Source organism: Heterocephalus glaber, unplaced genomic scaffold (genome assembly GCF_053883595.1).
Source record: "Heterocephalus glaber isolate CG9 unplaced genomic scaffold, H.glaber_assembly_v1.0 deba00001504, whole genome shotgun sequence".
In the NCBI taxonomy this organism is placed as follows: Eukaryota; Metazoa; Chordata; class Mammalia; order Rodentia; family Bathyergidae; genus Heterocephalus; species Heterocephalus glaber.
This window is the reverse complement of record NW_028258324.1, coordinates 34,570,368-34,582,347: the sequence shown is the minus strand read 5'-3', so window position 1 is coordinate 34,582,347 and position 11,980 is coordinate 34,570,368. Positions and strand designations below refer to the sequence as shown.

Sequence of the window (11,980 nt, the reverse complement as noted above, 5' to 3'; positions counted from 1 at the left end):
TAAGTCACCTTTTTAAAAAGTTGCTAGCAGTTGAAGTGTTTAATGGCTTCCTGTAAATATTCCCCTGTCCTTCCTCCACAGTAATGTAAAGCTATGACATCAGTGCTTTCTCAGAGATTCTAAATAAAACCCAATCTCAACAAATCATACCCATTATGCCAATGAACACAGCAAGTTAAATACCACAAAGGTATTTATTACTCACTGGAAATTCTGTACTGACATCCCACCCACCCACCCCCGCTTTCAGAACATCTTTTCACAATTTCTTTAGAGCACATAAGAAAGGTGAACTAGGTCCTCTCCTGCTTCTATATGCCATCATGTGCATGCGCTTGCCTCCGAGCCTAACCATGTCTTCTCACAAGACTTTCAGAATCAAGCGATTCCTGGCCAAGAAGCAAAAGCAGAATCATCCCATTCCTCAATGGATTCAGATGAAGACTGGTGATAAAATCAGGTACAACTCCAAGAGGAGACACTGGAGGAGGACCAAGCTGGGACTGTAAAGAATTGAACATGAGATGCAGCATATTTCTCTCCCCGGAGTCACAAAATGATACATTCTTTATCATGGTCGAGATTACATTACCATATCAAGCTTAAATATGATTGGCTGGACAGTTGAATGTGCTTAATCAGGAATCTTGTTCTGTGATCACACTGAGTCAACAATAAATGTTTTGAAACCTTTAAAAAAAAGAAAGAAAGGTGAACTAAACAGAATCTACTGAAAAAAAGATACCAATTAAGACAAAGTTACACCTATCAGAAGAACTGTCATAGCAAAAATATATTTCATACCCTATGCCATCCTCCAAATACTTGATAGCACTCTATGCTACCACCTCCCCTCACCCTTTTAAACAGACTTCACAAGAGCCTGTAATTCATAACAAGGTTCAGGTTGTTCACCACTTACAAACTGCCAAGCACACAGTCAGACAACACTCCTTCTCTCCAGACTGTCTGACCCTTCTTTATTATTGCCCATGCTAAAGCAGCATGGCTCAGCAAATCAACATAGCACAATATGGCACAATGTAGTTACTTTTAGTAAGTCACCAAATGATGCCTAAGTGTCATATGCACATCATTTCTGTAAAGAAGTAAATGATAAAGCAACAAATTTTAGACAGCAGAAAGTAAGAAATAAATCTTGTTTATATACTGCCTCTGCCATTTTATATCTATATGCTTTTTTAAAAGAACATTCTAACCTAGGGGTACTCTACCATTGAGATATAGCCCCAACTCTTTTTATTTTTATTTTGTGACAAGGTCTTGCTAAGTTTCCCAAGCTGACCTTGAACTTGTAATCCTTCTTCCTCAGCCCCTTGAGTAGCTAGGATTACAGATGTGTGCCACTACACTCAATTCTAAGTGCTTTTATTATTAACTCATGAGCATCAACTTCTATATTTATAAAGTATAAATATAGGAATATATGTAAACCAATGCATACCATGCCTACTACCAAGCAGAAATCCAATATGATTGGTTCCTTCCCTAACTCTGTATCCCACAGACAAGAAGAATTAAGTCTCAGAAGTCTCACTATTCTCAGTAATAGGGAGAGAATATCTGTGTAGTCTGCAAAGGGAATGCTATGTAGGACATTAATTTCAATATGAACCAAGTCAGCAGAAGCAAAAGAGAACCATCAACCTTGGGAACTCAAGAGTGAAATTCAATTTAAAAGATAGAAATACTCTCAGATGAAAAATTTGTGCCATTCCTTGACTGCCCCTGCCTAGACCTCCTCCCAAGGGGCTGCTTGGCCAAGCCTGCCTCTCAACACCTGCCATCTGTGCTGTTGCTATATCCTATGGTCTTGTTCTTTACTTCTAAATAGTGGTCTGCAGACCAGCAGCAGCACATGGCAGCTTGTTCAAAATATGGTATTTCAGGCTAGAGTCAAGACCCATAAAGAATCAGAAGGTTTTGACTTATCTGGGTTCATTTAGCAATTATTGCTGGAACTGAACCCAGCAATGGACCCAAAATACATTGAACCCTTATGTTAGTCAGCTTTCTGTCACTTTGACAAAATATCTGAGATAATCAACTTAAAGGAAGGAAAGGTTTATTTTAGCTCACAGTTTCAGAGGCTTCAATTCATGATCATTTGGCCCTATTACTTTGGGCCTGTGATGAGGCAGAACATCATGGTGGGGAGCTGGTAGTAGAGAAAAGCTACTTATCTCATGGTGGCTTGGAAGCAGAGAGAGTGGGAGGAAGAGGCTAGAGTCTTGATATCCCTTTCCAGGGCCTCCCCCAAAGACCTGACTTCCTTCCATTAAGTCCCATCTCCTAAAATTTTCAACACTCCACAATAGTGTCACAGGCTCACAACAAAGTTCTACAGGTGGTCTTTGGGGTACATTTAAGACCCAAACCATTATCCTTTTTATTTAACCTCTTTCTGTTCACTGTGGGTCTCTTAAAACATGAGAATCTCTGACTTTCTCCTCATCATTTTCTTGCCCAGTGTACACAATGGAAGCCAGAGGGTCCTCTTGAAGTCAGAAAGAATTACAAGGACAGAGGCAGGGCCGTATGTGATCCTGGTGTCCTTCCCAAGACAATTCCTATGTACATTAAAGGGGAGAAGCACTGCTGTAGTTCATGTATTCTATCAATTAGACATTTTCTCATTTACATCAATTTAGGCTGTTTGTTGAGAATCTGTTATATGCCAAGCACTGTTAGATATTTCATATCTATATTTTCTAATCTTCACAAAAGTACTTATTACTCTTATTAATTTATATATACTCAAACTGAGGCTCTGAAGGTCTCAGTGGCTTCCCCAGTTAGTCAAGGAAGGATCATGAGGTCTCTCAAGCAGGTCTTTCCCCATTATTTCTAGAGTTAGGGCTCAAAAATGGGTTTAGGAAGTAGAGCCCTCCAACTTATGCTAATTTTACTATGAACTCTGTGAAGTACAAGTAATTTTTATTACATGAATGAGGGTCACCTTTACTAACAGAATGTGAGACTAAATTGTATGTTGTAAAATAAAAATCACAATTTGAAGTATTAAAAACAATGTGAGCTGTTGTCCTGCACAGTTAGCTGCTTCTAATCTTGCTGTTAATAGTCATTTGCTCCTTGGTCACTCATTTTGCCTTCTGTTCATACTCACAAGCCAACAAGCTGCAACAAGTGCCAAAGTTTTAAGAAATGAATGTGTGTAAAAAAAACTCAAATAAGACAATTTTGATAATTTAATTTTTCTTCCTGTGATTTGGAAGAAGACTATGTTGTCCAGTTTTGGTAGACAGATATCACTAGGTGTAGCTTGTCACTCTTGTTTTGAGGGAGAGAAGTTTTAGGCTCTTGTTACAGGCTCTTGTGAAGTCTGTTTAACAGCAGGAAAGGCTGTCCCAGTGGTGGAAAAGAATACCACAGAACATCACATCCTAGCCCTCTGTTCCAGAAAGCCCGAGAAGAGCTACACTGCCCCTGGTTCCAGAAAACCACCATGGATTACTCTGACCATCCCCTGACAACTGCCCAGCAACCAATTCCCTACTTAAGTCTATGCTCTCCCAATGCCCTACATTGATCTTCCCCACACCCCTACCCACCCCCCACCCCCCCACCCACCCCCACCCCCTACCCCCGCTCAGAGTCAGCCCACCTGTTTGCACTTGAGGCCAGTCTGGGTGATTTCTCTGCCCTCTGCATCTCCAATAATCTGGTGCTGAAACCTGGGATAGAGGAACCCTCCCTGGAGGGCTTCCAGCCCTCACCTGAGCCTTTGCCTTGATGAGATCACCCGGTAACAACTATTTCTCAACATGTGCATCAGACTCCATCTCAGACAGTCCCTAACAACCACTTCAATTCATGTGAGACACTTCCCTTTATCCCTTTGCCTAGGTCCTGTCTTCTCTACCACTGTTTCAGTTGCCCAACAGCCCTCTCCTTCCTTCCACTTCCTTTCACTTGCCAAGATCTTTCTCTCTTTAGCCCCTCACCTGCTGATATAGAGAGAGTCTCATTCTGCTTTCTGTGCTTCTTAAATCCAGCACTGATAATAAAACATTCCCTGCAAGGAATTGTCTTCCCTTGGTGTCTGGCCAGATTGCAGAGACATCTGCCTTGGCCACTCACCTCACTGCAGTACAGCACTGTGTTGCAGCTGGAGACATTCACTGTTGACCTTGCTGCCACTCTCATTATCTCTCTCTGCTCTCCATGGGGAAATTCCCTCCCTCTAGTCCCCTCTCCTCTCCCCTAGCCTGTCTCCTGAAAAAGCTAAAACCTCTCAGTCTCTATCCTGATCTGTAGCTCAAATGCCTAATACTTTTATAATACTGCTTGGCCACAAAATAAACTTGGAGATGGCTCTCAGTGGCCTGAAAATAGCACCTCTGATTTTTCCATATTGGATGACTTAGATAATTATTGCCAAAAATTAGGTAAATGGTATGCAGTGCCCTATGCCCAGGCATTCTTTATACTCCATAGTCTTCCCACTCTGTGCACCTCCTGTGATTTCTCTCAAATCCTCCTTCTTTCCCTCCCATCTGTTACTCCTACAGTCCCCTCCAATGTTGACTCTTCCATGATGACAGATTCAACTGACCTCACTCTTCCACACCAGTTCCCTGAACCTCCTGCCACAACTGCCACAGCTGCTCACCCCCTAAAGCTTCCTACTGTTCCTACTCAGCCCGTGATGAGCCTTTTGCTACTCTTCCAAGCCAGCACCCTTCTAGGCCTTCTGCCTATCCAACGCTATCCCCTGACTGTAGCCCTCCTTCATACACTGTACTCAGATGTAGTTTGTCTCATACCTGGTCTGGATTATAATTTGGCCCCTTATCCCTTACCCCTCACTTTGACTCCAAACCTTTGCTTTTCACCCCTCAGTTCCAGCTCCAGCAGATGGCCAGAGCAGAAGGAATAGTCAGATTTCATGTTCTTTTCTCTCTGAAAGACCTCTCCCAAGTTAACCAGCATCTAGGTTCCTTCTCCTCAGATCCCATTCAATATATCCAAGAGTTCCAATACTTAACCCAGTCATATAACCTCACCTGGACTGATATAAACATTATCCTGGGCTCCAATCTGTCCTCAGATGAGCAAGAATGAGTAATCTAGGGATTACTCAGTCTTATGGGGATGAACAACACTTTCTTCAGGCCAATCTCCTGGTGGACACTACAGCTGCACCCCAAGAAAACCCAAACTGGAACTATCAGGCAGGATCCAGGGACATAGCCAACCAAGACTGCATGGTTTCCTACCTAATACAGGAACTTTGCGGGGTGGCCCACAGGTAGTTAATTTTGATAAGCTTAAAGAAACTGCCCAGGCCAAAGATAAAAGGCTCGCCTGGCTACTACCCTTAAGTGATACAAAACATTAGATCCAGAAAAGCGAGAAGGGTAGTTCATCTTTAATATCCACTTCATTATTCAGTCTGCCCCAGACATTTGTTAACAAAACAAAACAAAACAAAACAAAAAACAGACACTGGAGACTGGCTCTCAAACCCCACAACAGAAGCTAATCAACCTGTCCTTCAAGGTTTTTAATAACAGAGATAAAAGTGCTCAAAAGAGCATTTCTGAGCTACAGATGGTAGCCTCTCCATAAGAAGCTTCTCAAAGTCAACCACCAAGTTGGCTACAAAGAGGTCAAAAGCACCCATGACTCAAGGTGACTCATAAGGGCCATGCGTCAAATGCCACCAGAATAGTCACTGGGCTAGAGAATACCTGGAGCCCAGGATTCCCTCCAAGCAGTGTCCTTCCTGTGGAGGTCTCCACTGGAAGTGAGCTTGCCCAATGCTGACAATTGCCACCTCTGGGCCAAGACCTCAGGGACTCCCAACCAGCTTCTTCCCAGACCTTCTTGGCTTGGCCACCATAGACTGATGCCACCTATCTTGGCTTGGCCACCATAGACTGATGCCACCTAGAGGCCCTGGAGGCCCCATGGACCATCTCAGATGCCAAACTCTGGGTAAGTCTTATGGGGGAGGATAAGCCCATCCCTTTTCTAATTGATACAAGGGCCACTCATTCTCCTCTTTCTTCTTTCCAAGGATGGGTCTTTCCAGCCCCAACAACTGTTGTGAGCATTGACAGCTAAGTCTCCAGTCCTTTTTAAATGCCCCCAATTTTGTATCAATTGGGCCAACACCTTTCCCACACTGATTCTTAGTCATCCCCACCTGTCCTGTTCCCTTTTTAGGATGAGACATCTTAATCAAGATGTCAGGTACTCTGACCATCCCTGGGACACATCCAACACTTATAGCTGCCCTACTATCATCTCCTTCTCTGCCCATCCCCATGGTTTCCATCATTTCCCCTCATCTCAACCCCAGGGTCTGGAATACCCTGTCCCTGGCTTCATCCCAACAAGTGCATATCATCCCCCTCAAGCCCAATAATGCCTACTCTTTCAAATGGCAATATCCTTTCCCTGGCTTTATCAGGCTTATAACTTATTATCTCTTGCCTATTGCAACATGGCCTCTTAATCTCTATCAACTCCCTTTATACCACCCCCATTCTCAAAGTACAAAAGATAGAGGCTCTTACAGTCTGGTACAAGATCTCTGCACTATCAATCAGATTGTCCTTCCATGTACCCTGTGCCTAACTCCTACATACTTTTGTCCTCCATTCCTCTGTCTACCATTCATTACTCTGACTTAGATCTAAAAGATTATTTTTTCACTATCACCCTGCACCCATCTTCACAGCCTCTCTTTGCCTTCACCTGGACAGACCTTTATACCACTCCCATCAGCTAACCTGGACCGTATTGCCACAGGGTTTCTGAGACAGCCTCCTCTACTTTGGTCAGGCCTTTGCCCATGATTTACTCTCCTTTCAGCCTTTTCCTCTCATCTCATACAGTATATAGATGACTTCCTCTGAAGGCCCTCCTGTGAGTCATCCATAAAGACACCCTTTTATTATTACAACATCTAGACTCCAAGGGGTATTGTGTCTCTTCCTCTAAGGCCCAAATATCTTCCCTGTCTGTCACCTATCTGGGCATCATTCTCTGCAAACATACCTAAGCCCTATCTCCAGACTATGTCTACTTGATCTCCCAGATCCCAACTCCCACCACAAAACAACAGCTCTCTTTTGTCTTCAATTCAATTGTCTTTTGCCCCAAGGATGGAATAATTTCTCATGCTCATATTTGCCCTTGCTCTAATTAGGTCCCCCCCTCCTCCTCTCTATATTCTTTGGTCTGGCTAACCCTTTTGTTCCTTTTGCCATGCTCCACAGTTGCACCCCTGCCACTTCTCCCAATGATCTCTATCTCTACAGGATCCTACAGTTAACTCATTCCCTGCTAAACTGGTCCAATCCTTCCTTAGCCGAAAACTACTTGCTTTGAATCTGTATGTCTTTAGCCACCTATATGGCCACTCCAGTCCCTTCCCAGGTCTGGGTCCTTACTAACCTCACATACCACACCCAATATGAAACAAAAGCCCCACTCCAACTCTTAAACAAAATGTCCTCACTCTATTTCCCCATTAATGAAATGACAAAAAAAAACCCCTCAGGATGTGTGACCCAACTCATTCAGTTCTATATTGCTGACCTCTCTGTATACGAGAACTCAGCAAAGCCCATACATAGCCCCATAACCACTGATACTAGTCTGACCTTCCAATCCCCTGTCTGCATTCTGCATAATTTATCCTCTGGTACACCACTAGGACATCTACTCCCCAATCAATGTAACTATATATTATAATTACTGGCCCCAGCCAACCACATCAATTACCAGGTCACTCAAGATGCCCTATTCACTCAGCCTGTCCACTTATCTGGCCCTCCTAAGATTATAAAAACATCATTGCTTAACAAACAGATTTCTGTAATGACTGCCACTTCCCATGCATGACAATACATCCATAGACTCCCTGTCACCAGTCTCCCACTTCCTCAGATTGGCTTCTTTGCCTAATTTAAAGTACTCCTTACCTCTAACAGATACCAAAAGATTCTTCCAATGAGAGAACAGGACAGTAAAGGCCAGCAACATCCCCTATCAGGGGCCCCTCTGGCCTCTGACAGTAGCTGTCCTGTTAAGTACTCTGGGTGTCTGGGACAATGAAAACAAGAAACTCTCACATCTCTTTAGTATCCATAACTAATTCAGCCTACCCAGCCAAAGTGTTTTTTTTTTCCTCTGTGGGACATCCACTTTCTTATGCCTCCCCACTAACTGGACACCAGGGAACCAAAGCCTAGCTGTCACCATCAGAGACCTGATTCAACAACTTAAAGATACCTATAATAATAATAATAATAATAATAATAATAAAAAATAATAATAATACCCATCCTTGTCAGTCTGAGTATTACCACTGCCACAGGGACAGGGACAGTGGATCTAGCTACCTTCTTGACCTACTACTGTTCCCTAACCTGAGATTTTTCTGACAGCTTCAAGGAAATAGCTGATTCTATTCTTACCTTACAAAACCAGATAGACTCCCTGGCAGCACTAACCCTCCAAAATCACAGAGGCCTGGACCTTCTCACAGCTGAGAAAGTAGGCTTATGCATCTTTCTAGGAGAAGAATGTTGCTTCTATACCAACCAGTCAGGCATAGTGCGAGACTCACTAAAAAGGCTAAATGACAAGGCTTCAGAAATTGGACAATGGATGTCCAACTCCTGAAATGGTATTTGGGGAAACTGGGGGAGCTGGGCCCTAGGGCTTCTCCCCTTAATTGGCCCTCTTATCTATATTCTCCTCTGCCTCCTCTCTGGGCTATGCCTCCACAGGTTTCTCTCAGAATTCCTACAAAATCTAGTTCAGGGTATAACCAGTCAGTCAGTACAACAAATGCTTGCTCTGACTCCCCTATTCCACCCTGTCCCACAATAACTCTCTTGCAATTAAAAGTGTCTATGCAGCCCACATGTCCATGGGAAGCATCCATGAGAAACAATGTTCACCTCCCCTGCCTTTGTTTTTTTTCTTTTTTTACTTTTATAACAATAAAGAGGAATGTCAAGTCCACAGGAAAAAACTGTTATAGAACACCATGACCCACTCCTGTGCACCGGTGGAAGAGCCATTACAGCTTATGAACTGGCAGGAAAGGCCATCCCACCAGTGGGAAAGACCATCACAGAACATCACGTCCTAGCCCTCAGTTCCAGGAAGTCTGAGAAGAGCTACATTGCCCAGGTTTCAGAAAGCTGCCAAGGGCTACTCTAAAGAATACGCTGAAGAACTGCCTAGTGACCACTTCCCTACTTAAATATATATCTCACAATGCCCTACACTGATTCTCTGCTCAGAGTCACCCACCTGTTTGGCCTTGAGTGAATAAATAGCTTTGTTTGCTCACAAGGCCAGCTCAGGTGGTTTCTCTGCTCTCCATGTCTTCAATACTGACAGGAGAAAACTCAGGCTTGGCAGGGTTAAGTGATTTACCCAAGGCTGTGGTGGTTGTGGTGGTGGTGGTGATATATGTGTGTTAGGGGGAAGGGGTGCTCATTTTTGAACTCTTGCAAGCTCTGCTAGAGCACATTGCCTCTGAAGACTGGCAACAGAACACGGGCTCTTTGGTGATGGCAGCATTTCTTCTTCCTTACCAAGTGGTCTCCCATGACAGGGCTCCAGGAATCTTGCCAGGCTATACATTGCTTCCTATTTCTCAAAGGATTCTCAAAGTTTGGTCCTAGATCTTCACTCGGGCCCAGCAATCTGGACTCTACACCTGCTCCCAACCTGGTATTCTCAGATGCTCCCTATTGAGCAAGACTCAGAGAGTCAGTCTGCACAATGCTGGTTTTAGGTTTCTCATTAGAATATACAAATTACCCAACCAAATTTCAGGGAGTCCAAGAGCCAGTTTGCCAGCCTCAAGGGAAAGTATCAATGAATTGGGCCCAAACCCTAACACTGAGCGGAAAGCACACCACATGCACCTAGTCTCGAGAGTGCAGGAAAAGCCACCTAGTTTGAGAATCTAAGACAGGGTGGAGTCCCTCACACCCACTCCTCAGGGTGTCCAAATGCACCCCAGCAGCATTTTATAAGGTTCTCTCTAGCCATCCTAGGTGTTTGCAAAATCTACCCAGAAAACCCAGTAAGTGCTCCACAGCCCCGCCCACATCTCACATGCCTCTGTGGTCTCCACCCAAGGCCACCATCCTTCAGCCCCACACCTGGACCCAGGCTTTATTGTGCTCACTGGACCTCACCTATCCAAAAAGCATCCCAGAGAGGCAGGGAAGCCAGGGAACAGAATAACATGCCACCTGGACAGACAATGATCCCTGTAGCGGGCTGGACAACAGCCTGGGCTGAGGGGCTGTTCCCTGCCTGTAAAAGGCACTCCAAGGCTGGGCACACTCTGAGCTAGATGCCTTGGACAGTTATGTGCACTTCCACACACACACACACAGGCCTGCATATACACAGATGTATACATTGAACTCACACCCATGCACCGTCACACGCACACACACTTGCACACTTGCACATTTACTACTGGATACATTCTTTTAAAAAACAGGCCTGTAAATTGGCTGAATAAAATCCTCCCCCACCTTCCTCCATTCCAAGATATTCAGGTATTAATGTGACCTTATGGGAGGTGATGCAGATAGGATTCCTCTTCACTGAAAGACTTTGAGACCACAGATTACTCATGATTATGCACTGGGTTCCAAATGCTATCACCTTTATCTATGAATATATAAAACAAAACCAAAGAGTTTTGGCATAGGAGAAGGCAATGTAAGCAGCGATAGAAACTGGAATGAGAGCCCCCTGCACACAGGAAGGTCTGCGCACGCCCTACCGAGGTCCTGAGTCATGCGGAAGACACCGAATCACCCTGCTGAAGACAGGCAGGTCTGCTCATGCCCTACTGAGGTACTGAGTCACACAGAACACCCCAAATCAGCCCACTGTAGACAGGCAGGTCTGCCCACACCCTAAAGAGGTCCCCAGTCCTGCAGAATCAACCCGATGCACACAGGAAAGTCTGTGCACACCCTACCGAGGTCCTGAGTCACGTGGAAGACACCAAATCACACCACTGCAGCTAGCCAGCCACCTGGTTCCACACTAGAAAGACGCAGAGGACACCAGACCACCAGACCAAGGTACTGAGTCCCACTGTTCCCAGCCCAGAGGTGGGGGCTTCTGAGCCATCGCCCCACTGCTCCTGGTCCAGAGGAAGGGACATCCTGGTCACCATCCCTCCCACTGCTCCCAGCCCAGAGGAAAGGGCTTTTGGGCCACCTTCTGTCCCACTGCTCCTGGCCCAGAGGAAGGCGCTTCCAGGCCACCATCCCTCCCACCGCTCCCGGCCCAGAGAGAGGAGCTTCTGAGCCACCATCCCACTGCTCCTGGTCCAGAGGAAGGGGCTTCCTGGCCACCATCCCTCCCGCTGCTCCTGGCCCATGTCCAACCTCACCCAGCTCAGAGAAGGTAATCTGTGCAGGTGCTAACAGCCCTCCGCCCCAGTCAAAATGAGAAAACACATAAATAAGTCTCAAAACCAGACGTCCAGATCACCTACAGCAACCCCAAAGGGAAATGAGATGGACCATTCTGATACTCAACCACCTGGACCCACTGAACTGGCAACAAAACGGAATCTAGAAAAAATGAAATCAGAAATAATTTCATGATAACAGGAGAAATTGTGCCCCTAGTGCAAGACATGATTAATAAATCTAGAGAGAAGCTCAGGAACATGATGGAATCCCAACATAAGAAACAAATGGAATCCATAAAACAGATGCAAATAGATTTCCAGGACATGAAAAACTCCATTGAAAGTCTACACAGCAGAATGAGCCAAGGTGAGGACAGAATTTCAGATATAGAAGATAAGATTACAATTAGTGACCAAGAAAAGAAAAATTGTTTCACAATTATAAGGGAACATGAGAAATCAATCCAGCAGCTGCTAGATGATGCAAAGAAGAATAACATAAGACTCATTGGG

At 44.8% G+C, this 11,980-nt stretch overlaps 1 protein-coding gene across 1 annotated transcript; it reads left to right on the top strand.

Moving 5' to 3' along the window:
* Window positions 1-323: 323 nt before the first annotated feature.
* Window positions 324-575, top strand: LOC101724690 (large ribosomal subunit protein eL39-like). Its single transcript, XM_004834510.4, has one exon. The coding sequence runs from the start codon at window positions 324-326 to the stop codon at window positions 507-509; it is 186 nt and encodes a 61-aa protein (XP_004834567.3). The 3' UTR covers window positions 510-575.
* The last annotated feature ends 11,405 nt before the right edge of the window (window positions 576-11,980 follow it).